Raw genomic sequence first — 27,886 nt, 5'->3', positions numbered from 1 at the left:
ACGACATGTTTTCAGCTAGGGCTTGGAGATCTGGCTGAGCCAGCATCAGTAGTGCACCTTTTATCATTGTAAATGTATCCAAATCAGAGCATAGTTAAAAAGCAGCATCAGTTTCCCAGTGCTGAGCGGAGACATGCCAGCGTGTAGGTGCTGAATGCAGGCAGCCCCCTCTGCACCAGCAGGCCTGTCAGAGAGTGCCTTGCCAGGACTTGCTCTGTAGTTCTGACTCTTGGCTTTGTAGCACCAGGTGCCAGACCCAAGAACAGTAACACAGCATCGAGGAATTAAAGTGAGGAGAGGCTGAGCTGGGGAGGAAAGGGAAACGGGAGCAAGGAGCTAAAGCAGGAGGAAGGAGGTGCATGGGAACAGGTGGAGGATACCAGCTTTGGCTGGAGAAGGGGAAGAGAGGTTTGCATTGAGGAGACCCTATGATGGCCTTGGCAGTATCTGGCCTTGATTCCATGTTTTCAACTGCACTGGTCTTCAGTGAGCTGTGCTGTAAAGCATGTCTCTCCTTCCATCCTGATGGCTGGAGAACACAGAGGGAGCATGCTGCTACTCGCAGGTCTCACAGTTCAAGGAGCAGGGGTGTTTCCCACAGACCTAAAAAGGTCAAACACTTGGCCCATTTGATAATACTTTTGTTCTTCATTATGCTTTCTTGATTGAGAAACTGACACATTCAAAATCCACCCTACATTAAACGAACACGAACATTGAGAAATCTATCTCTTGCAAGAAAAACAATAGAAAATTGTCCACATAAATGTAATTTATCTTCTGTGTGTCTAAATACAATGGTATAAAACAGGGTTTTTTCCAACCGACTCCTAAAAAGCTCACCACTAAAACCAATGGCAATCAGAGTGTGATTTGATTAAAGAGATATACCAATGCTTCTGGCCCCATCTCATATTTTCCATGCAAAATTGGTACTTTTTTTTTTAATCTTAATCTTGAATATGCTTTTTTTTTTTCTTTTCCCTCCCAGGCAGGGTTTACCCTTTACCGTGTCTGGAAAGTGGTAAGTAGACACAGAAAAGGTGATAAGGAATTATATTGTATTCACAGTTCTAAGTGTGAATGCATAGGGGTATGTACTGAATCACAAGGAGGAAATGACTGAAACCTTATTAGGTACAAGAATAATCTAAATTGTTGTGAACTTCGTATTTCCAAAATTTTCACTTCTTGAATTTACTGATTTTTAACATAGTTGTTAGTTACTATTTTTTTTATAATCTCACATTTCCCAGTTTCTTGACTACATATGCATTAGTATGCAATGATGTAATTCAGACTTTATAAGAGTGAGAAAAAGCTTAGGTAGCATAGTATGACCCAATAATAAAATATTCAAAATGTGAAAATATGAGAACTCTTCACATATTCAACTCCTCTATAGAATAACAAGGGAGTAAAAATCTCAGGACAAAACAAACCCACCTGATTTTGAACTCTCTGGAGATGAGGAAGATGACCTGGAGAAGGTCACAATTACATATGAGAATGATTCCAAGCACATTTAGGTTTCTTGCTCTCCATATCAGCAAACTATACATCCCATACCACCTTCTTTATCATAAAAGAACCTACAAAGCCCTAATTTTACTAGGCTTTGATAGCCCTCGAAGACTGACAACAAAAATCTTTTGGCTTAGAGACACAAACTAATTTCAAAATTGACCCAGATTCTTACATATTGAGACACATTAAGCAGAATTCATTTGAATTCTTTACGGATAACCACACTCCCACATCATATTGTGATCTTGCTAGTATTAACAATCCTAGTACTTTTAAGAAAATAAATAATTCTTTAATAAATGCATTATCAATTTGCTAAGACAGAAACTCCGCATGACAGGGAGACAAGGAAGACAGGTTTGTTGTGCTTGACAACTATGGAAATAGGTCAGATGTTTTGGGGGGTTAGTTGATGGCTTTCATGGTGTGGCTGCTGCAAACAGTTGCAGCAAAGCTTCAACTTTTATTTCTTGACCAGCTTTCCCCAGTGGCTTCCTCCTATGAAAGGATAAACGGCGAGTTCTAGATTCTTGTGCCACACTGATCAGGGCAGCTTACAGAGAGAAAGAGATTTTTCTCTGATAAACCAGACAACGATGAGACCCATACTTACGAATGGATCCACAAAGCGTATGCCAAGCCCTTCTGGAGAAGGCATAGGCTTTTACCACTGGGAACGAATGAGGTTTCCAAAGTTCCCTGTAGTGGCTGTTCAGCAGTTACCTGCTTGGCAGAAGGAATCCCCAGCAAAGAGACAGATGGCACTGAGGAAAAAGAAAGAAGACACTTCGAAAACAACACACAGCCCATTAGCCAGGACAGCCAAAGGTGTTGCGGGTTTATGGCCCATAGCTGAAAGATACGTACATTCCACACCAGGATTTTTTTTTCCTCCACCAAATAACAGGAGAAAAAATAAGACCAAGATTCGCTGGCAGTAGATAGCTGGAGATAAAAAGGAGCAAATGCTTTAACTTGACAATGTGAAGGAGACATGACAAATTCCCTTGCAACTGATATTGGTATCAGACAGTAAGTTTTAAGCTTATTAGATGAGTAGCCTCAGTAAATGAGTTTAGCAGTAAAGTCAATTTACTAACATGAAAGACAGTTATCAGAAATCAGATTATTTTAGATCTGATAAATCTCGTGTCAATGAAACATGCTTAAAATATTATGTTTATTCATTTATTTCATGAGACTAAGTGCCACTACATTTTGCTACCAGCAAAAAGGAAGCATGATCTGTGGGGATGTTCTCAACTGCCAATTTCTGAAATAGGAATTGGTTATTATTTACTGTTCTCAACAAAGACCTATTTCCATATGACGTACAACTCTGCTTTGCCCTTCTATAGTGTGGAAAATCAGTTATTAATTACAATCAGAAACACTGATACTGCTTCTCCACCCAGCCCTGCTGCAGGCAACAGTAGATAAAGCTCTTGCAGTTCTTAGCAACCCTAGTCATTATATCTTCCCATTTGGTGATTTTTGTTACCAGTTATCTTGTGTACATTAGACAGCTGTAAGATTACAAGCAAAATGCTTGCTATTCCATAAAGGAGTATAGAAGCAGAATATTTTTATATATATTAATATTCTATATAATATATTAATATATAAATATATTTATATAGTTTATACAGAATATATATGTATTTATATATATATTAAAAGCTGGTGAATAGTTTCAAATGGTTTTGTATTTTAACTGTAGTTACATTCTGTAGCATCTTCCAGTCTCTGCTGAAACACATGCCCAGCACTGTAATACTTTTCTATCACATCCCCCCAAGCGTTATTAAGGAGCGTGCTAATACTGCAGCAGGGCACTCCCTTCTCAGGTGAGTGTATTCACAAAACCTGAAAGACTTCACATTTCTTCATATGAATTTGACTGAAATTAAGAGGGTCAAAAATCAGTGGGGAAAGTGAAAACCATTTGAGAGGCTTCATTTTTTTTTCATGAGGCAAAAAATAATCATATTCCATATTTGGAAAAACTTATTCCAGAAGAAAGTGTATTTTAATAACAATAACATGCAACCCTCTGCCGGTGTGAGAAACACTAGAAACCAGCTTGAATGTGCACTGACCCTGAACCACCTAACTGGTTTGTCCCCGCTCCCCCTTACTCTCCCTTGTCCCAGTGCTTGTTGCTATGATCATTCTGTTTCTACCTCAAACAACCAATTTTGCAGCTACCTGAACTTCACTGCGGGTACCAAAACTGGTGGTTTAGCACTAGCTCAGGTACTCTTTCAGGATATGCAGTCACACCTTTAATGGAATATAATATTGTCATATAAAAAGTGGGAATGTTTTCAGACACATGTTTTCATCTTATTGGGGAAGCAACCTGATTTTATTACAACGAGCTTGAAAGGCATGATAAAGGTAAGAAAATTTGGTAAAGAATTCACCCAGAGTTTTCTGGTTCTAGTTACCAGCTTCCATCCTTCCCTCCCAGATAAAGTTTTTATGCTGGTTGCAATAAAAGATATCATAAACTCAATCTCTGCTAATGAGTTAAGGCTTGCAGTTGATAAGAGATACTTTAAACATTTTATGATTAAAGTCCACATTTTTGAACCACTGCTAAATACACATTTATTTGATCTAATACACTTAATTTTCCAACTGTTATTACATCAAAGAAAAATTATACAACATCAAGCTCCATTTTCCCACCCCTCAGGAATGTTTTTTTTTTTTACAGAAGTATAACCATGTTCCTTCAGCACCGGGTAAGCAACTGAAAAGAATGGTCAGATAGGCAGAGCAGGAGATGGTGGCATTGGCCAACTTTGTCTTCTTCATTTAGTCCCACATTGACAGGTCAGCTAAGTTTTGTCAATTCTTTTGCCCTGTCTCTGGTTTGCAGAAAAGAGACTTGCATCCAAAAGCATTTAGATTTTACTCTTCCTTATAGAAATTGTTCCACATGGGTTATATTATGCCCTTTGTCAGGTTTATAGCTGGTGGTCTTACTCCAAGGGTTCAAAGGAAATTTTAGACACTCTCCTAGCTCTCCACAAAAAAAATCAGAGGAAAGAGAGAGTAAGCACAAGGAAACATTCACATAGTATAACTTAAGGCATCTACACTCTATAATTACTGAAAAAGGTGTGTTCTCCATTTTGATATTCTCAATTACCTCCCAGAGAAATCTGCCTTCGCAGACTACATTTAGCATTCTCTTACATAAGACAATGCCAATACTGCCCAAGAAATATAACTACTGTATAAGCAGTGCCTACTTATAAATACTTTTCAAGAGATCTGTGCCCTAGTCTAGCCAGATGGTATTAAAATACAATATAAATGAACACACTGAAGCCAGCTTAGTGTCTGGAAATCTGCCATCCCACTCAAGTTCCTCCTGTAAGACATCACTTTTGTCCTTATGCCAACACATGGGAGCAGATCAGTAACCTCCTCTAAAGCAAAAATGATCTCCCAGCATAGCCATAGAGGATGTCAAACAATACAGCACTTTGTTTCAGAGCTGCTTTCCTTTATGCTTTGCACTGAAGTTTGACAAGACTAGTCACCTGCAGCAATACAATTTCTAAGACTTTTCATTCTCATCCTGCAGATTTCAACAGTGTCGATGGAAAGCTAAAGTACCTATCCCTACTAAAGGAAAGAAGTTAGTCCTTGGCTTCTTATGACCATGAGAACTCTTGCTCCTTTGTGTCCCTTAACTGGGGAAAAGGCTTAAGGCATCATGTTAGTAAACTGTAAATTCTACACGATGTCCAAATAATTTTCAGGTACTAAAAATTTTACACTGCTATATACAGCTTTGAATCCAAAACTCTCGATTAGTTCATTCAGCCATAGTATTTTGAAAGCACACACTCACATTTTAGAAGGAACTATTTGCAAAGTGAAATTTCTTAGGAAACTGATGACCACAAAAAAAAAAAGAAAAAGACAACCTGATCCAGAACTGTCTCTTTTCAGTAAGAATGAAGTAAATTCATGGAACAGAGATATAAAGCAGCCAGATTCTAGAGCACAAAGTGGTTCTGAAGAACTGAAACAGTTTGAGGACAGAGAAGTTCATCTATGTAACAGTTTTTAGCCACAGTCACAGGCTGCAGAGCAAGAAACAGACACCAATGCTTTTTGTGCAACAGCTCAAAGTTGCACCCATAAACAGCTGCAAGAGAACATACTGGCAATAGGGTCTAAAGACATCAACCAGCCCCCCAGGGATACAAAAGCACACCTATCTAATTATGACTCAGGTCCACAACTGGCAGAAAAAATGGACTCCAAGACATTTTGTGACAAACCTGCAAGGCCAAAGCTGCTAATGACCGTATCATCAGTGGGTTCTAGACCACCACCACAGTTTGAAGAGGACACAAACACACACCTGCCTAATTGCGAATCACGAACTGCAGGAAGAGGCACCTCTGAGACACTCTATGACAATGCAGGAAGCTACGTCAGTGACCAACTGGTAAAGAGTGCAGTAGCTGCAGGTTCAATGTATATTACTATTTTGATGGTAGTTCTAAATGGGTGTGATAAGATACCCAATTACCTCAGCACTTAAAAAATAATCATAGGATAACTGGAGTGCCACAGTATATATATAGGTACAAGCTTTTATTTATCTGTGTCATGAATTTACTTGCAATCATCTTAAATGCTGACCCACATAGTAAATCAGACACCTCGTCTGGAACTGTGCAAATGCAATAAAACCTTCTGAAATTCTCAGTAAGAAACAGTAATCAAAAACCTCTTTTTTTAAACCATTTTATTCAAACCTGAGCACCTCAATATAAAACTAAACACTGGTGAACTGCCATTTTCCTTGCTAAACCCAGATTACTGCAAATTTAAAATCTGCACAAGTAAGCTTCTGCTATCAGTTCAACATTTAAATAGACTAATTCATCTCTTCTGACACACTTGGTAGATTTCATATAATGAAAATAACTAAAAGAATTAGTGCAATATACTGGACAGATCAAAATAAAATGTACTTTGGAAAACAAAGTTGCAAAGTTCATTACTGACAGACAGCAGTACTTATGTTACAGATACAGGAGCATCATTTATTACTGTTCTAGCCATAAAGGAAGAACTTAGAACCCCCTTTGATTAGAGAGGAAAAAAGTTAGCTTTAAGTAACTGTACATTCTGTATACCTTTAAGCAACTCTTAAATATTACAGAAAGTATTAAACAAATGTAGACTACAATGCAGAGTACCTATTTACAGTACATTAATATCCAAATTTAAAATCAAGTTGGATGTACATAATCATTAGTGCACTATTTTTTTCCTTAGGGGAAAAATAAACTGTAATAGCCAAAACCAAGAAATCAAGGTTTGACCAAGGGATCGAAACCAAGAAAGAAGTCACAGACACCAAGTTTGTTGTGGTTTTACTTGAAGAGCTCTTAACAGTTTGTAGAGGGAAAAAAAAATAAAAATAAATCCTAAGTCAAAGTTGAATTGACTGGTCTGTACCCTCTGAATAGATTAGAAATGAAGTTAAACTTGATTTATCGCTAATTCCTTTAGATAACTAACTGGACTGATATAATTTACATACAGTGTACCAACTAAAACTCCACTTTCCTGCAAGCATAGGGTTCTTAAAATTGTTAATGCAAGTATTATTTGTAATTAAATTATTAAACTATGGAATGTATAACTGAACAGTGGATACCTGCAGAAACAACTGGTTGCATGAATACTGTGAATAAGTTTAAGTAATTTTTTAAACTCTGTTTCTAAAAAGGTTTTAAAGCACAATTCAGAATCATGAAAAGTCCCAATTCTATTTGTTATAACAGTAATCAGTATTGAGGCTAAAGGAACTGGCTAATCAGGTCCACGGAGAGTAGTTCTTCTACACCCCTAAGTGATTTTTAAAACCTTTCAACTGAAGGAAGTTTATTCCACTTCCTTCTCTCCTCTGCTGCTGAAACGTTACAGCCAGTGGTGGATACATGCATGTTAAAAATTTAGGTCAAAAGAAAACCCTGTATCATGAACTTGACTATTACCATAAGTCTCTTCGCTGTTTGGAAGCTGTACTGGGCCAGGTTAAGCACTCCAATTCCATGGTTATTAACAGTTAGGAAGCAGAAGAATATTCAGAACAGTTTAAAGCAATTGTGTTTTAGTTACTACAACATTGACTCTTGGGCTGTTGCGTGGGTTCAGTAAGGTCTACTCCTCTTCCTCTGGCAGAATTGGTTCCTGCATTCTGTGGTTCACTCTTGGGCAGTTTTTTTGCTATGAAATCAACAAAACAAGGAGAGTTAAAATTGGATTAAGTCACCTGAGTACACAGTCAACACTTTATTACTCTGTAACCATATCAATATAATCACTATGAAATCTTGTTTGATTCACTGTATTGGTAAGGATAGATGACACCTTCTTAATGATTAACTACCTTATATATGATTTTCAAGTGAAATGCATTAGTAACTTGAGCAGTAAAGTGTATCTGTTCAGGTATGCTATGCCAGTAAACGATGGCTCTTGTGGGAATCCACCTACATAGTCTTTAAGATCAGGACACTAGTGCTAAAGAGACAAGACTAAAAATGCACAAAATGCAGACAGACAGAAATGGGTCAAGCTACTGCCCAACTCTCTAGCCAGAATAAATATTTGCATTTAAAATGGCCCTCAGCACTAGATCAAGTCTCTGCCTTTTTCAAGCTGTCTTTCTTCAGCTCTTACGAGTCAATTGACTGATAATTTCTTTGTTGCCCTTGTAGCTCCAGGATACCCCCCTCAGTCCTGACACGAAAAATAGGGTGACAAACATTACCCTTCTGAGCAGTAGCTCTTCCTAGCTTTCTCTCCACCAGAGAATTTCTAAGTTCCACATAAAGGACTTCCATGGGGCTGTCCCATCCATGCTACTGAGACCCAACAACCATGCCTGATCTACAGCCTGGCTGCATGCTTCAACTCCAAATTTCTTTGGCCAGCTTGTTAAAGAACACCTTTTCCTAAAAGGAATAAAACTCAAGTGTAACAGCCAGATAACCAACACAGTACACACTTAGGGCTGTTCTACAATTTTGTGACAGACCCCAAGAGTTCAAGTGATACTAAGCTGCTGACAGTAGAAAGGGACAAAGCACCGGTAGAAAAATGCCATCATAGCACTGTCTTTTTTGATTCTAGAACTGTAAATTAAGATTAATTAAGTTATGAATGAGTTCTAAAGAGGGCTATTTACAAGCAACCGTAGCATGTATCCCTCCAATTCTATCCATGTTCTTTTTCATTTTTCTCCCATTTTTGAAGATCATATTTACACATGGTCCTGAGAACTGCATCCATGTTTTCAAAAGGCAATTTCCAAGTTTCATGCAATACTTATATCCTCAATAAGAGGGGCCCACTACTGCACAGATCTTGTTCTGATGCACTAACAATCTGAATTTCACCCACTGATGTGAAAGAATACTCACATGGACAACTAACCTTGCAGACAAAAGACCCAGGCACTAATTAGGTATTGCTTTCTCAAATTTACTTTGCATACTTCATTAAAATATGGGGAGGTAAGAATTACTGCTGATACAACAAATAAAAAAAAAAAAAAAAATCAGATTTTAGGGATTAATTTTACTGTATTTTTTTTTTTTTTAAACAAACCAAGATGCAAAGTGCACCCTTAAAGAACTTCATTTTAAAATTTCACCAGAACAATGTAATTGAGCAGGCCTATCTTGAGCCCTTACGAGAAAAATATACTTTCCACTCACACAGGTATGTCTTCTCCTCCCCAGTATTTATAGTTAATATGAAGTACTTGTTATAAAGTGTTGCTAAAGCAATAATTTAATTTGTATCTGCTGGAAGTTTGAACCACACCACAAATTACCTTCTGCTTTACTGCCCTGGAAAGTAGAAGATAAGTGCTCTTTAAAAACATTAAATTTTGAGATCAATGCTGTTTTTCAGAAAAAGAAGTAGAATACAGAGGTCACAGTGGTGCAAAATACAGGACAGATTTAATAAGGTTATTTAACTCTACATATTGCTATTCCCCGGTAGCAGAGCCATTACTGTGATTAAGAATATTATTAAATAGGTTGGTGACAAGCCTAAAAACGTATGCTTTCTTTTTCCTCCACTTAGAAAATTTTATTAGCAGTAAATTCCAATTTCATGTCTTTCAATGGAATACACGTAATTTCTTGACAATTTATACTTACTATGACATGTTAGCATCTTTACAGAAATCCCTAAGATTATGTTAAGGCTAGAAGTATACTAGTAACTTCAATTTTCATATGCAGTGTCCTTTACTCGGACATCAAATTTAAGCACACATTATTGTCTTTGGTACAACTTCTGGATTTCAGGTAGCTGCATTTGGAATTCAAACAAAATTTTAACACAAAAGTATATTTTGCAAATATTTTGTTTAGACCAAAATGAGTACTTGACTTTTTTTTTTTTAAAACAAGTCCATTATCATTCTCTCATTTTGAAATGTTTCCAGCTTCAATTACCACTGTCTCATAAAAGATACATTATTCTAGATTCTGTATCCATCCCAAGCCATGCAGAATCTGCTGCAAACAGCGTATCAAAGGCACACATTTATACACTTTCACTTATATTCTTACATTAATTTAACAAATGCCAAGTACATCTTACAATTAAAAAAAACAAATAGCTTTACACAGCTTACCTATACCATGGGAAAGGTGGCTTCTGTATACAACATCTAAAGCTTGATTTAGCTTTGAACTTGAAGCAGTACAAGTTTTCATAATGAAATCAAAATAGGCATATAGAACTTGCTGACAGAATTCAGAAGTAACCTATCTTAGCCAATCCAAGTGGTTTTGTGCTTCACAAAATAGCTGTGCAACAGTACTTCAACTAAGTTGAAGATGTTCACACTTCTAAACATCAAAAAGGATATGAAAGGGCCTAAGGAAACTTCAGTGCCAGAAGTAATTTGGGTGAGAAACAAAGACCTTGGGTTAGGAATATTGTGATGGTATAAAAAGCATGAAAACAATTCCCTTTAATCCACAGATTGTTCATAAACTCACCAATTGCCATGAATATTTCATTTACGTTCATAGATGTTTTGGCAGATGTCTCCATGAACAATAAGCTGTTGTCATCTGCGTAAGCCTGTGCTTCCTGAAAGTGAGAATAAGAATGCCTTACTTCATTAAGAAGAAAATAATCACACAGTCATTACACATTGTACTTTTATTGCTACTAAGGAACAATTTCTATACCATTTTGAAAGAAAGTTTGTTGAAACACTTGTGTGGCAATGCATTATTCATCAGTTATGAAAGTTACAATTCCATCAAGCAGCTCAACATTTAGAAATCCAATCTTCAAAATCCTTACTCATCTTAAAAATATCCAGATGAAAAAAATCTCAGGCAAAATTAAATAATAAAAATATACTTATTAAAAAGACAATCCTGATGCAGAACACTAGCTGTGACAGAAAGAGCAAATAAGCTCTGGAAAGTGCCATCAAATGCCAGAAAGTTTATCATCATGTGGGAGAGAAGGCAGTTTGTGAATTATCCTGAATCTTTCAACCACTGAGGCAGATGGATCAGAACTGTTTCATTATCCTGACAGAAATGCACAATTATAAAACAAACGAGCAGTATTAAATATCTTGTAAATACTTTTCAGTCTGAATTTGATCTGAAACACAGTTTATAGTTTCCTATTTTTGCCACTTCCTGTTAGCCAATTCAGCTGAGAATCTCCAGCTTCTTATGGTTACGTAACTGCCTTTGCATTCAATAGGAGTGCTGAAAAAAGCTAAACTGTAGAATGCCTATGATGAAAAAAAGATCTATAGCACTATATATGCATTCATTTAAGTGACATCTGCCAAGATCTACGTAACTGTACCTGAAATAACACACTAACAAATACTTAGAAATCTAAACTGTGCTTTGCAAAGAGAAATTACTGTCAAGCCTGAGGAGCCCATAAATCTACATTAACAAAAAACTGAGTAGTTAAAAATATTATTCTTGTAATTGTACAAAAAATAGTAAAAGGTATTTCTACTTTGGTAATTATTTGTGAGAATGTATTTGACTTTATGTATGTATGATATTTGTTAAATACCACAAATTTTTGCAAAACAAAGGTCTTCTATCACACAGCTTTGTGCTAAAAATTGACACGGAAGTATAAAATTAAATAACTGAGTTGTTGAATTCTGGCAGAAAGAGACCTAGAGCACTGCTAACTTTCATAGTTCAGCTCCTATAGTTACAAAAAAATTCATTACTATACATAGCAGTATCTCATACAGTGACACCAAAACCAGATTAAAACTGTAAGAGAATAAACTAAGTAATAAATATTATCTTACTTCAAATTCAATGAATCATGAATGGGCTGGAAGCACCAGCAGCAAGCTTTACATGCTTGGAAAGTTATGTCCTGATGACTTGCTTAAACTTCCCGGAAGATAAAATGTGAAAGCACAGATATATCCACTAAACTAAAAAAAAAAATGCTATGAAAAGCACAGATCTTGAACACTGTTTCAACTGTATAGCCTAAGAAGGTTAAGCAAATTAAATCAGCTTTGTATCATACAATAATCAAAATTCCCCTGCTGACAAGTCAGCAAGAACGGTTTGCACTGAGAGTTTACCGCCGTCTCACCCACTGAAAATCTAGTTACTGGTAATTTCAGGTAGAAGACAGGAAGAGGTCACAAAGAACAGAATTTCAATCAGCATTAAAGATATGCAAATAGATGAGTTATTCTTCAAGTTTAATTATTCAAAAAGTCTATTGCTTCATATTACTTGTATAGAAATAGATTTTTCAGTAGCATGTAAAATTTAATTAGTCTCAGTTGACATTTATATTTAATAGCATGACCTCTATACAGCTAGCTAGGCTATGCATATAAGCTCCTCCTAGGTTTGTTTATTTTCTATTCCAACAAAATGCTATTTATATAAACAGAAGTTATGTACATACCTGGAAATCCACAGCTCTTTTGTTAGCTAGATCAGCTTTGTTTCCTGCTAAAGCTATTACAATATTAGGACTTGCTTGTCGCTGAAGTTCTTTGACCCAATTTTTCGCTCTGGCAAAGGACTCCTGTTAATGATTGCAAAATGATGCAACTCAGTGTTACCACGCTTTTGTACTCACTTATTATCCCTATCTCTGTTATCTATACTTCAAACCAAAAGTCAATGCAAAGCTGCTACCTTTGTCCAAAGGGACACTGCAACTTGCCAACTGAGCTGTTTAAACAAAACATTCCTACTTTAGTCCTCAAGTGTGCTTAGCTGGGATAATGATGAAAAAGTAAGTAAAGATAGGAAGATCTTTATGGAGGCAGAGTAAAGAAAGAGAAGTGGTTAAGAGAGAAAATGGGAATTTTAATTTCTTCTCTACAAGAATCAAGGTTATGAAAGGGTCTCAAAATACTTTCTTGCTACTGAGCGCTGTTCATTACTGAACAGGGTTTATGGGGTTTTTGAAAGTTTCGAAATCTCATTTTACCAAAAAAAGTGAAACTATCTGATCTACACAATATAGCATCACATAGTCCAATATGAAATGAACAACCTGATCTACTAAGAGATCACCAGCCGTGGGCAGGGGTGACTGGACAAGATATCCTTTAAAGGTCCCTTCCAATCGAACCAATTCTATTAAATGACAGACAAAATCAGACAAAACTGATTCACAGAACTCACCAAGAAAAATTAAGGAAAGATCAGTGCAAGACTGCTAACTTCCAAATCCCCTTTGTGCCTCCCTCACACATGAGGGAGTACTTACCTCATTTGTTATGTCGTATACCACTATAGCTGCTTGTGCTCCTCTGTAGTACATGGGTGCTAAACTGTGGTACCGCTCTTGCCCAGCTGTATCCCAAATTTCAAATTTTACTGTTGTATCGTCGAGACATACAGTCTGGGTTAGAAAAGCAGCTACAAAAAAGACAGAGGTGCTGAAACCAGAAGTCTACTTATATCTCTATATTTATATAAAATTATGTTCAGTGATGCAAGTGATTTCCTTAATTCAAGCCTATTATCAAAACACAGCAGGTTTCAAGTGAGCATTAGCCAATAGACTGCAGCTGATCAACACAGAACAGTTATTTAAACAACCAGTCTTTCCACAAATTAAAGACATAAGAAAGCGATAATTGGGAGCAATTGGTTTGGTTTTTTTTTTTAGAATAGTGAATCAGAGTAATCATGAGTCTTCCTTTAAGTATTCTACATACATTTCATCCTACTTCAACAGACTATGCAGAGTACCAGTAACAGCATCCCATCGTGCTATAATCTACCTGTTCAGATATTTACAGTTCTACACATTTACATTACTTGAATAGTATCTCAAAGCCTTGATTTTTAGCTCCTGACAACTCCAGTTTAGCTAATGGGTATGGAAGAGAAAAAAAATCACTTCTCAAAAGTTCTTGTTCTTAAAGCAGCCATATTTTTGACTTTGCAAATGATCTCAGGAATTTAAGCATCATTTTGACAGCCTACAGTTTGAGGCAAATATGCATGCATCACCACTACAACTGAATGCATTACCATAAGTAATGGTCTAATTACAGAAACCGACAACTTATTCCAAGTCTTCAAACAGTTACTCCTAGTAAAGATCTTCCATTCAGATTAAAGTACGTGTGAGAAATATGAAGGTGGGTACCCACAGAATATAGAAACCCGTATTACAAAACTAAGGCAGAATTTAAGAAAAAACCTGAAAGAATCTCCTTCTACTGGGTTCTCTTAACCCTTTAACTCAGCCATCTGTTCTACTTTAGCTTTTGAAGTTTAAAAATAAGCACCCAAGCATGACAGTTATCTGACAAGCTGTCTTGATTACCTGCTTTATAGTCATGTTGCTTGCCCAGTTATAATACATACACAGCAGAAAATTAAACTATTCCAAAAATTTAGATTAAAGTTTGAGCAATCCAGCATAAATGCTTGGAGTGATTTTTCCAGTCATGACAGACATTTAGTGAAATACTGTGGACTGATTTGCTCTTGCTCCTTCCACAAATTCCAGACCTTGGCTTGATGAGATGCCAAGGCCCCTGCCTGGCTGAGTTAGGAACTGTCATCACTAAGCATACTGACAAATTGTGGCCGATTTAAATCAAATGTCTAAAGAGGCACTGACCCATAACCCTTGCATACCTGGGATGTTACCCTGTTCCACATACTCCAAGGCATCATAGCTTATGAGTCATTCAAAAACTGCTGCAACTTTCAACTCCACTTGTTACAGTAAACCAAAAGCAAGTCAATCTTGCTTTATAAAGGACACTGTACCTCACATACAGAGGCTGACTAGCTGTAAGTGGTCAGGTGTTCCTGCTTGAGGAGTATAAGCATCCACCACAGATGAATAGGCAGGTTGGAGAAGGTAAAGGCTTTGATGTTCCAATGTTAAATCATCATAAATCTCTCTAAATGCCCAATATCCAAGCACTGGTAAAACAGGCTACTCTTGGTAGCTCCCTAAGCAGCCCAGATCCAAAATAAAGACAAAAACCACCATAAGACTAAGGGCTTCCTCTTGAGAACCAGCTCAATATTCTATTTCTCCAAGGCACAGACAAGATGTTTAACAAGTGGAATCTGTCTTACAGACATTCTTTCCAACAGAAGAACGTACCAGTGCTCCACAAATGATGAGATGTACACAAGAAGAAAATAAAAACAAGGGGTTTATTCTATGACATCCTTGTGTTTTTGCTGAAAGGAACATTTCAACCACCATAAAATGCCAGTTAATTTCTGCAAACAAAGTAACTTTCTTCTGTCTTGCAAGGCCATAGTAAATTGACAATCAGCTGTGTTAATTATCTGAAAGCCTATCATCCTTACTAGCCATACTTTTGTCTTAAGCAACTAAGCATTACTACACTGTCTGAAGTGGTAAAACCACACCACCATCATCAAGCATGTCTGCCTTTAACTGCACTCTCTTTCAGATGTTTTTATTCAGATGCACAATGCACATAAGCCTCTCTTTGTTAAAAGGCCCTTCTGTATACAAAGAAAATTATGCCGTAGGCAACTACAAGCTAGAGTTCAACAGCTTTCGTTATAACAAACTTTTTCTGAATCCCAACATTGCTCCATTTAATATCTGTCAGCTGTATTATGCAGCATTTCCTTGTTTTTATTTTATATAGAAGAGGCACAAGTTAATAAAGAGATTGCACAAAACTCTACATATCTGAGGTTGAACTTAAGCTCTTGTTTAATCTTTGCATAATTTTAAAGTGTGTAACAGTGTTTGAATTATCCCTAGTTTTACCTGAACTGAAACAAGAACAAACAAAAAGGAGGTTAAATAAATTGAAGCCTGTTGAAATTGAACAATTTGTTCAATTTCACTTAGTTTTAACAGGTGTTTTTCAACTAAAAACCGTGTTGATATTGGGAAGCTAATTCATTATAGATCTTTGAGAATGATCTCCATATTACCACACAGCTGTATGAAATAACGAAACCTTTCACTATAACTCTTATCTAAAGCCACTGTAAAATGCACAAAGCCAGAAGCGTGTACCAGTAAGACTGCTAAAGGAGAAAAAAAAGTGGTCCCCCATTTAAGCTGACAGATACGCAAAATAAATACACATAACAGCTAAAAATAGGTTAAAAAAAAAAAAAGAAGATGCAGTGAAGTTCATCTTGTATTTATTCTTGCAAGCTTTGTATATTTTTTTTTTTTACATTTCCACACTGCTCATGAGTAATGAAACATACAGGCCACCGAAAGGGCTTCACATAAATATTATGAAACAGACTGATTCATGCAAGCAGCAACAGGCACTACTAGAGAATATTTATCAATAAAGTCTGTATGCCATTAGGTAGTTTTAGGATAAGTAAATTTATCCAAGGAGGAATACAGCTCAAAGCACAAACAACTTCAACATCAAATATAGCAGAAGAAATCTGCTGGGAGTGAGGAAATAAAATCTGTCGACAGTTAAACAGATTTTTTTTAATTATTAAATTTTTTTTATTCTAGTAGCCAGAATCTTTTTTTTTCAAGTCAAGAAGTTTAAAACCAGCACATTAAATCTATGATTACTAACAAAGTTAGGTGTATCCAGAAATGTAGCAAGTTCTCCCAAATCAAAAGCAAAGCCAGAATGCACAGTTAACACAACCTTTTTGGAAGATACAGCAGAGCAGTGATTTGGGTTTTCTGTATTGGTATTTTTTGTTGTTTTTTTTTTTTTTTGGGGGGGGGGATGTTTGTGGGTTGGTTTCCCCCGTCCCGAAACTAAGTTCTTAACTCGCATTAAGCAGTTATTTCGTGCATTAAGCAGACAGCACAATTAAAATAGCCACACATCCATCCACAACTAATGGTACTATCAAGCCCAATGTTTAAAACTATGCATACAACTTTGAGCTTAGAAAGTTATAGTTCTCAATGAAAGACAAAGAGCTCAGGTCTCTCAGGTTTGGTCTGCTGTCAACTACCCATTCTAGAAGTGCCATTACATTCAAGGTTATCCAAAGCAATGATGAAATAAACTCAACACGAAACAAATTGAAAGGATAAATTTCTCACCTCCAATCGTACTTTCTTGAAACTCATGAAACTGTCCTTTTACAAAACGAAGCACCAAACTTGATTTGCCAACCGCAGACTCTCCTAAAAGTACTAGCTTGAACTGGCAAATTTTATTTCCAGCATTTGGCCCATTGGGTCTTGTTGCTCCTCGATTAGCCATGCCCAAATTAGAAAGTCCTTTGTTTCAAGGTCTTGAAAGCAAGTTCCAGGATTCAGATCTCAGTGATGCTTCTGCCAGGAATAACCTATTTGTGAAAAAACAGCGGGTGGTATCATATTTACAAATCAAGTAAGAAAAATCCAATTTGCTAATGCAACATGGTTACATAAAAATTGTCCTAATATCTACCAAAGTCAGTAGTCCAGAGTACAGCTACTCATTGTTGACAGCTATAGGCTACATCTATGACAAATGAACCAGCTACCTTCTTCAATAATTTGTCTTACCATTAAAGCTTCAAGTGAGGGCATTAAAATCCAATTATGTTTCTTTTTGGAAGACTTCAGTCTCTTATTTCTTAGCATATCAAGACTGAAGTATAAGACAACATAGATTCAGGCTTTCACATTACTGGTAAAATATCAAATTCTAAAAAAGAGTATTTTTCTATAATTTTGCTAATATTCTGAAGTCAGCACCACTAAGGGATGCTAGAAAATGTAGCAAATTGGGGAAACTCATCACCAACCACATGAAGTTGTTTGCAAGTATACTTTCTCAAATCTATTCTATTAAATGAAATTTCCTTAAATTACAGATGATCTTGACATACAAATCATTAGCACCTTCTCTAGTTAACAACTGTACTTTGCGAAGCAAAAATACAAAGCATTCCTTATGTACAAAAATGGACTGTCTTCACCAATAAGAACTCTAGATCACTTCGTGCAAGCCACCAGAACTATTTGATGTTAAACTGCTATTTCCAATACTAACACATGTCCTAGCAGATCACTAGTCACAACAGAGACCTTTTTAAGAACAAGTACAAACAGTGTATTTCTTAGTCTGCCTACCCCTTTTTCACACTCTTTAAAAAAAAAGTCACAATATGTATTCCTATGAATAGGGAAGCCTTTAGTCACTGTTGGTATCACTTCTGAACTTTTATTTCTATTTATTTATGCTTTTACACATTTAGTGTTAGAAAAATCAATCTTTTTGCAGGTAGGTATTGCTGTATGAAAAACTGGCATAATAATTTTCTATGTTCTCTTCCCTCACAGTTGCCAAACCAAAATTCCAAGTGAGCCTACAGGAAATACACCTAAGTGATGGTCTCTCAGCTCACAGTAAGAGAAACATCTGGTTCTGTGTTTCTGGAAAAAAAAATAAGAAAAAAAAAAAAAAATCACAAAACCAAAAAACTCCCCTTCCAAAACAAAAAAACAACAACCCACCAACCCAAGACACGCACACACACAAAAAACCTATCCCAAGAACCAACCACAAATGAAAAAACAAACTCAGCCTATAACTTTGTCCTACTCCAGTTGCTTATTTACTTCAATTGTGCATACTTCATGGGGATACAGGTTTTCTAGCATCTAGGATGCAAGCAAGTTAGTTTAAAGCACATTCTCTTAATGTAGAAAATGGCTTTAAACATATGTTGCAAAAAGGTAAGCAAACCTGCTACTTTCAAATGACTTCTTTCTCTTTCTTCTTTACGATAAAGCAACCACATTTTAAACCAAGCAGTGGTCTTTAGCCATCTTCTCATTTTAAACCACTCAGCACATGCATCAGGCACTTGAGCATTCCAGTTTCCTATGCACCCAGCTCAGATACTAAGCCTTCACTCTCCTTCTTAACTCTCCCCTTTGTAAAGTCAGCCCAAGGCCGAAGCATCTTCGTTTCTGAAGAGTGCTTCTACCACTCTAGCAGAACCCCATGTTCTACTAAGATACTCCCTTACAAACTAATTCCCATGCAGTAAATAAGAAATCTTACCCTTATTTATTCTCTAACATAACAGCTGAAAAACTGCTATTTTATTTCTCATTGTAAAGAGAACTTGAATATAGATCTTGGAAAAAAACATTTTCAGCATCTTAAAGACATGCCTATTTTCTCAGATAGCATCTTTTCCCACACCTCTCAAAAAAAATTTAGCATCTTCCAGGTAGGATATTCCAATCTTGTATCCTGTGTGTCCTAAATTTGTGTTCTGTTTGACTATTATAATATCCTTAAATCACCAGATTTTAGATTTTACTTGCACCACATGATCTAATAAATATCAAATTTTAGATGCGTGTTTTTACAAGCATGTGAAAATGTACCACAGTGAAAGAACATTTCTATGAAGAAAAAAAAAGAAGCCCCTCCATATCCCACCACCATTATTTTTAAGTACCACAATAACTGCATACTAAAATTCTCACTCGCTAAATTCTGGCCAAGTCTTTTAGAATACAGGAATGGATCTAATTATTTTTAAAATACCAGACCTTTCATCCTTACAGCATAAAACAATTAATGCCCAGCTGGTGTGCTGGTTCTCAGGCAAGACTCTTCCCCCCCACTCTCCATGTGCTGCTGAAATACGCTTCAGAAGTTGTGGAGCAATTTGGATAAAAACAGATCAGTGACAACAGTTGATCTCTCCCTGCTGTTACTACAAGAGAGAAAGCAGCAAGGCATGGCCAAAATATAGGTAGCTGCAAACACTGTTAGACATTTGTTTATTTTTTCCTTTGGAGAAGTAATGAAGACAAGTTGTTTCTGTTTTAAACACATGTTTGCTGTAGCATTCTAGTGTGCTTGGATAACCCTGAAATTAAAACCCCTTTAATCTTAATTCATCCCATGTTTTTCCAGACTCTGCAACATTAATAGACATAAGGATATATCCAGCGACCATGAGAGTTAGTACTCTTTGGAGCAAGTGATTACTAGATGACATACAGCGAGGAAATCAACCCACTATAGTGGTTACTTGATACGACTATACGTTTTTTTGCTACTCCCATATTGAGAGCAAAAGAAGGTATGACAGAAGAATAGCCAAGACTGATTTAACTCACGTATCTATTTGTTTCAACTAGCCATTTACAGCTTTTAGTTATTTAGATATATATTGCATACACAACAGTAATTACTACCCTTGCAAAACTCCTTCAGAACCCAAAGCTGAAAGAAGGTGTCAAGAAAAATACCTAAATCAATTTTTACAGATCCCCAAGTTACAGAAGCTGTAGTTACCAGAACTTGAAAGTTTACACCCTTGTAACACCATTTCCCCCTCCCCAGAAATCATTTCAGACACTCAGATGCCATGTAAAAAATAACCAGCTGCCAAGCTCATAGAGATCACACTACCTGAGAGGAAGGCCAGCCAAGTCCCAGAAACGTACTGCAACATCATTCATTCAATAATCACATCAATGTATCTAATAACTTAGTAATAAAGCCTACTACAGTTGTAGCACACACTTCTTAACAGCTCAGACTTATAAAAAAAAAGCAAGACTGAAAACCTGTAAAGCATATCCAGATGACTTTGATATATTAAAAAAGTCACTAACACTTCATATCAGTGTACATAGAAATCATCATATTTTGAAGTTTCAGATGATATTGAAACTCTTCATTAAGTTCACAACATGGCAGCATACAAACACAAAAAATAAGGAAAATATTAATCTGAAGAGAAGCACTACTACAGTTCGACACAGCCATTATGGAATGGTTTTGGCCTGTTCTTTTCACATTTCTGTGCTGAACATACTGCCTCACAAGGATTTAAAAGTAGATTTCAACACTACAAACCCCACATACCACTCCAAGCCTCAGGTCACATTCATTCTCCCACTACTTAAACCACTTGTAAAACACTAACTTTGAGAACCATAAAAAAAAGCATCACAGAAGAAAGGAACACCACATTCAGTACCCTACATGGACACATACACTGCAAACTCAAGTTTTTTCTGACAAATCTCTTTCAAGACAATTATGAACATTTTCTTAAAGATCTTAGTAGCCATACATATTTTTACCCTTACTTTTGGTGAAAATCTTCAGGAAAAGACCCACTACCCACCCCCATTTTTGTATACTAAGCAAACTTTTGTAATCATGTGTTTGGAACACGTGAAGAAATAAAACCTAGATAAGGCATTTTCATTCATCTACACAAAAGCAAGTACACAGCTGTGACTTGAATCAAGCTCTTAAGGAAGATATTTAAGGGAATTACTTATATCAAATACTGCTGAGGAAAATATTATGAAAGTGTCTTAGATGGATGGCTACATATGTATACAAATGAGGGAGATTTTCTTACTTTTATGGAGTGTAATGGAAGAACTCCATCATACATTAAAAAGATAAGGCCCACTTTGCAGTCTTGGCCACTACAAATATATAGGTCCTAAGAAGTAGGAACTTTCATTCTTGTTGTGAGTATCCCCCAAAGGCACAGTAACTCCATGCTGAAATGCCAGAACAATGAAGTCTGGAGCACTATAGTAGGAAAATTAATTCTACCAAGTAATTTACCAGATACTGGGTATTCTCAGTCTAGGAGAGAAATTTATATGATCCTAAACAGTCTCTGTTAATAACTTTAATTTATGAAAGAAGAGTCATATGTATTTTAATAATCACCACACATTTTATTATGTTTGAGTCAGCGCACAAAATTAGCCAATACCTACAAACTCCCAATTTAATAGCATAGTTCAGTCACATAAGTGTTCAGATCAATGCCTACTTGAAACTACAAAACAGCTAACACAGAAGTATCAAAATAACACTAGTGACAAAAGCCAACCTACTGAAAAGAGTAAGACAGTTCATACTGGTTCTGCAATGAATGTGATTAAGTGCATTACCAAATACCAACACCACAACAAAGTATCATGATAAATTTAAAACCGGAACATTCCATCACTTTTATATTTTCGAGCAAATGACAGTCGTTCTTACCACAAACACAGTTACTAGTGTAGTGATTCCTAATAAACTTTTTCACACTTCATGAACAGAGACAGATCATACAACGCTGAAGCTGCAACCATCATCTACTTCAAATTTGTTTATACAGGGCTATCTTGAATGTTTTAAAAAGCAGCATCAAAACCCCCTTAATTTTTAGGCATTCCTACTAACCAGCATTTTTGTCATTCTATTCCAGACTGGGCAGAATCACTGTGGCCTCTTACTGAAGTGTTCAAGACAGTGATATGTACAACTATCAAATGCTTGTCACACGTAAAACAGTTTATATTGAAACATAATGAGACAGTCAAACAAACAAATCAACACAGTCACTCCAAAAAAATCATAGCCTTCCCATTAAAGATGACAACCATCTCATAAACTCATATGGATGATGTATAGCACCAATTACTTTAGATAAACTGGTTTATCATGTAAGTAATGATGACTACTATCATTGTCTCTAGCCACCTGACTTCAGCCAACATCTACTTTTCTCCTAATATTTCTTACTACACATGCAATCTAGCCTGCCTGCAATTCTGAAAAGTCATCCCAAAATGGAAAAAATAAAGACACCATGCTTTCCACTTGTCTGAATGTTATGTGAAAGAAGCTGAATAATTTCAGCTGCTTAATTAGTTGTTCAGCCTCTTTTCCATCCCCAGACTCTGAAAAGAGACATAAGGTAATGAGGAAGAAAAAATAAATTGAAAATGCTGACAGAATAGCCTTTCATGGCCCTGTCGTTTGGAACATTTTTATAGTTCTTAAACAACTCAGCTCTCCATAAGGCAGCATAGGTTTGTTCCTTCACTATATACTAGCTTTGTGTGTAGCAACAATTACGCAGGGCATACCCAGTTTACTAGGCCTGCCGTGATCCCCCGGATGGAGACATGTTGCCCCAGTATTTTACTTTCCACCTTATCCACCATTCCTCTTCCAGCCGCACGTAAAAGGGAAAGCGAGGAACCTACCACCCTACCTCCCGTATCTCATAAGCGACTCCAAAGGAACAACCCTGCCCCTGTAGCTAGGCCCAGTCAGTTAAGAATTGACTGCAGCAGAGACCGCACGCAGGGGAGGATCCCCGCTCCCCTCTTCTTGCCGCGGCCCCGGGCCCAGCCCCTCCAAGCCCCGCCACCACAACCTCCCTTCCCCCGCGGCTCCCTTCCAGGCACAGGAATAAGGGGAAGTGGGAAAGTCGGGGGCGCCATTTTGAGACGGGAAGGGAAAGACCAGTCTCTCCTTCCCGCACGCGGGGCTGCCCACCCCGGCAGCCCGTACCACAGCTCCCGCAGGGCCCGGCGGCGGGAACCAGAGAGGCGGCAGCCGGCAGGAACACGAACAACAGACGCCCCCTCCTCCCCCTCCATCGCCAGGGCCAGACCGCCCCACAAGCGCAGCCCACGACCCCCGCCAGCCGCCACCGTCGCCGTCTCCTCCTCACCTGGCCGAGCCACGGCGGCCGTGCGTGGGGCGAGGGAAGGAGGGGGAGCCGGGGGAGCAGGCGACGAGCAGCGACGTCTCTCCGTCTGTCCGTCCGTCCGTCGTGGGTGGCGGGGAGCTGGGGCAGGATGGGCGGAAGAGGGGGAAGAGGGGAGGTGGCTCCTCGGGTGGGGGCGAGGGGCGGGGGCGCAGCCGTGCCTCACCCAGCCCGCCGCCACTTCCGCCACCGCCTCGGCCCCGACCAAAACACACACGCACTTCCGCCGCCGGCGCCACGTCACGGCCCGCACGCTGCATGCGCTTCCGGTTCGCCCGCCCGTCACGTGACTACCTTTTCCCACCTTTTCCTCCTCCTTTTGTTTCCTCACTCCCCCCCCCCCGGGAGGGCGCGGCCGTTACCATGGCAACACTCGATTGCGGGGAGCTGGATGCCCCCCAAATGGTGCTGCCTGCCTGCGGGGCCTGGGTAGGTGCTGCCGCCTCCTGAGGCAGCAGTGCGGGACGGTTGTCTTCGTGTCTGCCCCCGGCCCTGGGTTCTCGGCCTCTGTTTTGTGGCTGGGTAAGGCCCGAAGGAGCGCGTAAGTCACTATAAGGATACCCCGACAGCAGGGTGGGAACTTCGTCCGACGTGTGTCCTGTACCCTGCTGCACCTCTCCACGGGAGCACCTTCCATGTCCATCCTGCAGGGACTGCGGGTGCAGTGCAGCCTGAGGGGATACTGGGGTGCCAAGTATAACACGGGCAGAAAGGGCCTGGTTTAATGCTTTGAGAATTGGTTTCCAAAGCTATTAGTCAAATGAGTTTAAAGAGGGAACTGCACAGGGAAATCTGAATTATAGTTGGGAATTTACCAAACTTAAGAGAGTGAGCAGCCACTGATATAGCCTTAAACAGGTTTCAGCAGTCTACCAGTAATCAGTCTAAGAGAACAGGTTGGTAACACAGAACAAATCTTGATTGGTAGGTGGATACAAACAACCCAACTTAATACATGCAGTTATTAAATAACATGCATTGCTTTAGAGATTGTTGGACATAACATCATCCATTTTCTGTATTACTGGTGTATTTTGTGAGGCTTTTGTAATCCCAGGTCTCCTATGTCAGTAACTAAGGGAGAATGCTGAAAAAATTGAGGATAAATTGTTAGAAGATCATAAGATTGGTTAGAAGACTGGCAGACTTGCCTCATGGTGGAAGATGGGAAGAGCTGCTGACCTTCTGAGAAGGGTCACTTGGTCACAGAGTGTATAAAATAGTCATAAGTGTTTCTTCAGTCTAGCAGATTCAACAAGGTTTAATAGTTGGCATTTGAAGGAACAAACCAAAATGTTAAGGCATTTAGTAAATCTATCAGTAATGTTTTTTAATCATTGGTAGAATGTAATGAAGATAGTTTAGATGCTCCATTACTGGAAATACTGAATCAAGATTTGATGTTGCTATATCCTCAAAATATGCTTTAGTTCAACCACATGTATTTAATTGAGGGAAAAATTAAGATACAGAGAGCCTGCGGCCAGTGTTATACCAGAGGTGAGGCTCATTATGCCATTCATTCGTAAAATGTCTTCAGTGTTAGTTGTCTAGTCAGTTCTCTTGCCAATGCACGTTTATCTTCTGCTGTTGCTGCCACTTTAGAAATATGCTGAGAACAGAAATAAAGGTTAAATCAGTCATGTCACAGCCTTTTTAAAAGTAACCTCTGCTTTTAGTGCTGCTTTGCAAAAATCTCACTACTTGAAAATATTATAGCCTATGAACTTGTTGTGTGATAGGGAGATCATTAAATCTCATATCTGTTTGCTTTTGCATTTTCAGTGTTTGGGGTTTTTTGATCTTTTTTTTCCCTTCCCTAGTACAGCTATATCAAAATTTTTAAAAATTACTGAAGTGAATGGAATAAAACCAGAATATTCTTTTTCTTTTCCATGTACATTTCTGTTGGTAGCAGGTTTGTCTCAGAGTAATAATTTCACCATTCTACTATTAAGTAATAGTTAATCTTTAGAAGGCAGATACGTAACAAAGTGAAAAAGACTCTGACAAGCCAGTATAGCTCCAGAGAAACGTGTTTGAAAGTATGCAAGTTTTCTGAGCTGAGGATTTGCTAAAGCTTACAGTAAAGACTGCCTTTAAGAATATTTGTAAGAGTTTCCCTTTAAATCAGGTAACCTTGACCTAATACACTCCTCATTTGCTATAACCCTCTGGCTGGTTTCAGCATGTTCAACTGGACTGCAGTATTTGCTGAGCAAAACATCAGAATCCAGATAGGCAGATATTCTTTATTATATACATTATGAATGTACATTCAAGCACCAGCCAGCACCCACCCAACCTGGCAGCTGCTCACTTGCTCGCTCACTTCCCTGCAGAGGGACAGGATAGAATAGGAAGAACAAAAGCAAGAAAACTTGTGAGTCAAGATAAAGGCAGTTTAAAAGATAAAGAGGAAGCAGGAAAAGCAATACTAAAGAAATCACCCACTCATGTCCCACAAGCAGACCGATGTCTAACAAGCCTCCAAGCAGTAGCCATCTTGGAAGCTAGCTCCTTCTTCCTCTACCTCCAGTTTTTATTGCTGAGCATGATGTTACATGATACAGGGTAGCTGTTTGATCAGTTAGGGTCAGCTGCTCTGTCTGTGGTCCCCTCCTAACTTTCTTGGCCACCCTCCCTGGCTGGAGATGATGATGAAGTGGGGAAGAAGAGAAAGCCTTGACCCTGTGCAAGCACTGTTCACTAGCAGCTGAAGTATTGCTTTGTTATCCACACTGTTTTAGTCACAAATCCGAACCAGCACCATACAGGCTGCTGTGAAGAAAATTAACTCTGATTCAGCCAGGTCCAGTGCATACATGAACAGTTTTGGATTAAAAAAAAAAAAAAAAAAATTACATTGAATCTTTAGAATGTCTTGAACTTTAATTTAGAGATTAAATGCTCATGTCATACATGGCATTTTATATTTCAATCTACTCAAATGTAGAGCCATTCATGGAAGGTATGATCCTAGTTCATTCCCTTTTCCATCTGCAAGCTTACACCTCCTGAGTAAATTGTGATACCCTACAGCTGCAGGGTGGGTTGGATCAACCCCTGATGTCATGCAGTAATTATTCACTGAAAGACGTAGTTTCATGGTGGCTCCACTGGCTGAACCAACTCATCTTTGGCTGCAGGCTGTCTAGATCTGGTGCAGATGACAGTAAAGGAGTATGAGTTCAGAGAAGACAAAGAGCCAAGAACCACCTGTAGCAAGCTTTGGTTAGGTGTAATGTGAAACCACATGCTCAGTTTGCACAGGAAGAGTGAAAGAATATACAAAACCATCAAGTGATGTTCCGAAAAGAAGAACTGTAACATTATATATGAGGGATCAGATATTCTGTATTTCTAACACAAATACTTTCTAAAATCAGAATAATCTTTCAGATTAAGAAATTCAAGGATGAACAGAATTTTTGTTACGGGAATTACATGATACAGTTGCACTAATGAAAAGAGAGCAAAAATGATAAAGAATGTGTTGCTTTCACATGAGAGATTAGAGGTTTTCCTTTTCAAATTCCTGTCAGCAGAATTAGGATTTAGCAGATTTAGGATACGTTGCAGGACATTTTGCTGAACCTGCTAGCATGAATGCAAATCTCATGTGCCTTTTGTCTGTTAAGTATATAGGGGTCCATGTTTTGGATAATGTGGTGAAATGCACAGCAGCACAGCTATGATGCTGGTGTGCTGCTAGAACGTGTGTTCATGCATGAGGGTCCTACTGGCTAGCTAACTCCCTCACCACAACACAGAGCTATATTATGTCTCTCCAGCTCTGAGAAACTCCAAAATTGTTCATTGCTAGTTGACACTGACATAGAGTGTGAGCAAACACCAAAGATTCTGTGAATGTATGAAATAGAGGTAGGTGAGTGTGTGGCAGTAATCAAATCACCAAGTTCCAGTTACTGTATTTGGTCTTGACAGGTCTCTGTGAATGTTAGCAATGAAGATGAGTCTCTTTTGTTGTAGTCTGGACAAATAGCTGTTTGAAAGAAAAATTTTGAAATCAACTGGATAGCCCTACCAGTGATCATGTTTTCTTATTTTATGTCATTTTGGATCATAAGTCAAATACCAAAGGTAGAAACTGTGTTGGATGATGTTAACAAAAAAAATTTTGTTAGTGGTTCATAATTTCATGGGTTTCTATCTATTTCAGCATTTCTCTGCAGAGTTTAATAACATGCTCTTCTCAGTCTTCTTGTGTTTAAATCTGACTCCATAGATGTAATAAGAAATAGAAATAGATTTTAGAGGCGACACAGAACACAGAACCTCTT

General features: G+C 38.0%; 2 protein-coding genes across 2 annotated transcripts; one reads left to right on the top strand and one right to left on the bottom strand.

Moving 5' to 3' along the window:
* Positions 1-133: 133 nt before the first annotated feature.
* On the top strand, positions 134-6,993 carry PP2D1 (protein phosphatase 2C like domain containing 1). Its single transcript, XM_062602094.1, is given in 12 exon segments — positions 134-143; positions 996-1,024; positions 1,431-1,562; positions 1,564-1,627; positions 1,630-1,701; positions 1,704-1,916; positions 1,919-1,964; positions 1,966-2,027; positions 2,030-2,096; positions 2,098-2,331; positions 2,333-2,364; positions 5,307-6,993. Coding segments are annotated over 12 exon segments (1,755 nt in total). The 3' UTR covers positions 6,101-6,993.
* On the bottom strand, positions 4,115-23,570 carry RAB5A (RAB5A, member RAS oncogene family). Its single transcript, XM_062602080.1, has 6 exons — positions 23,547-23,570; positions 17,143-17,390; positions 13,351-13,502; positions 12,535-12,657; positions 10,602-10,695; positions 4,115-7,800 (listed from the first exon to the last, which is right to left on the bottom strand). Exons 2-6 carry the CDS (start codon positions 17,303-17,305, stop codon positions 7,685-7,687), a joined length of 648 nt encoding a protein of 215 aa, XP_062458064.1. The 5' UTR covers positions 17,306-17,390; positions 23,547-23,570; the 3' UTR covers positions 4,115-7,684.
* Between the last annotated feature and the right edge of the window lie 4,316 nt (positions 23,571-27,886).

The sequence above is a fragment of the Pezoporus occidentalis genome, unplaced genomic scaffold, assembly GCF_034315485.1.
Source record: "Pezoporus occidentalis ecotype Australia unplaced genomic scaffold, CSIRO_AGI_Poc_V1 ctg75, whole genome shotgun sequence".
Classification (NCBI taxonomy): Eukaryota; Metazoa; Chordata; class Aves; order Psittaciformes; family Psittacidae; genus Pezoporus; species Pezoporus occidentalis.
Note: the sequence above shows the minus strand (reverse complement) of the source record. Positions and strands in the feature narration are given on the sequence as shown.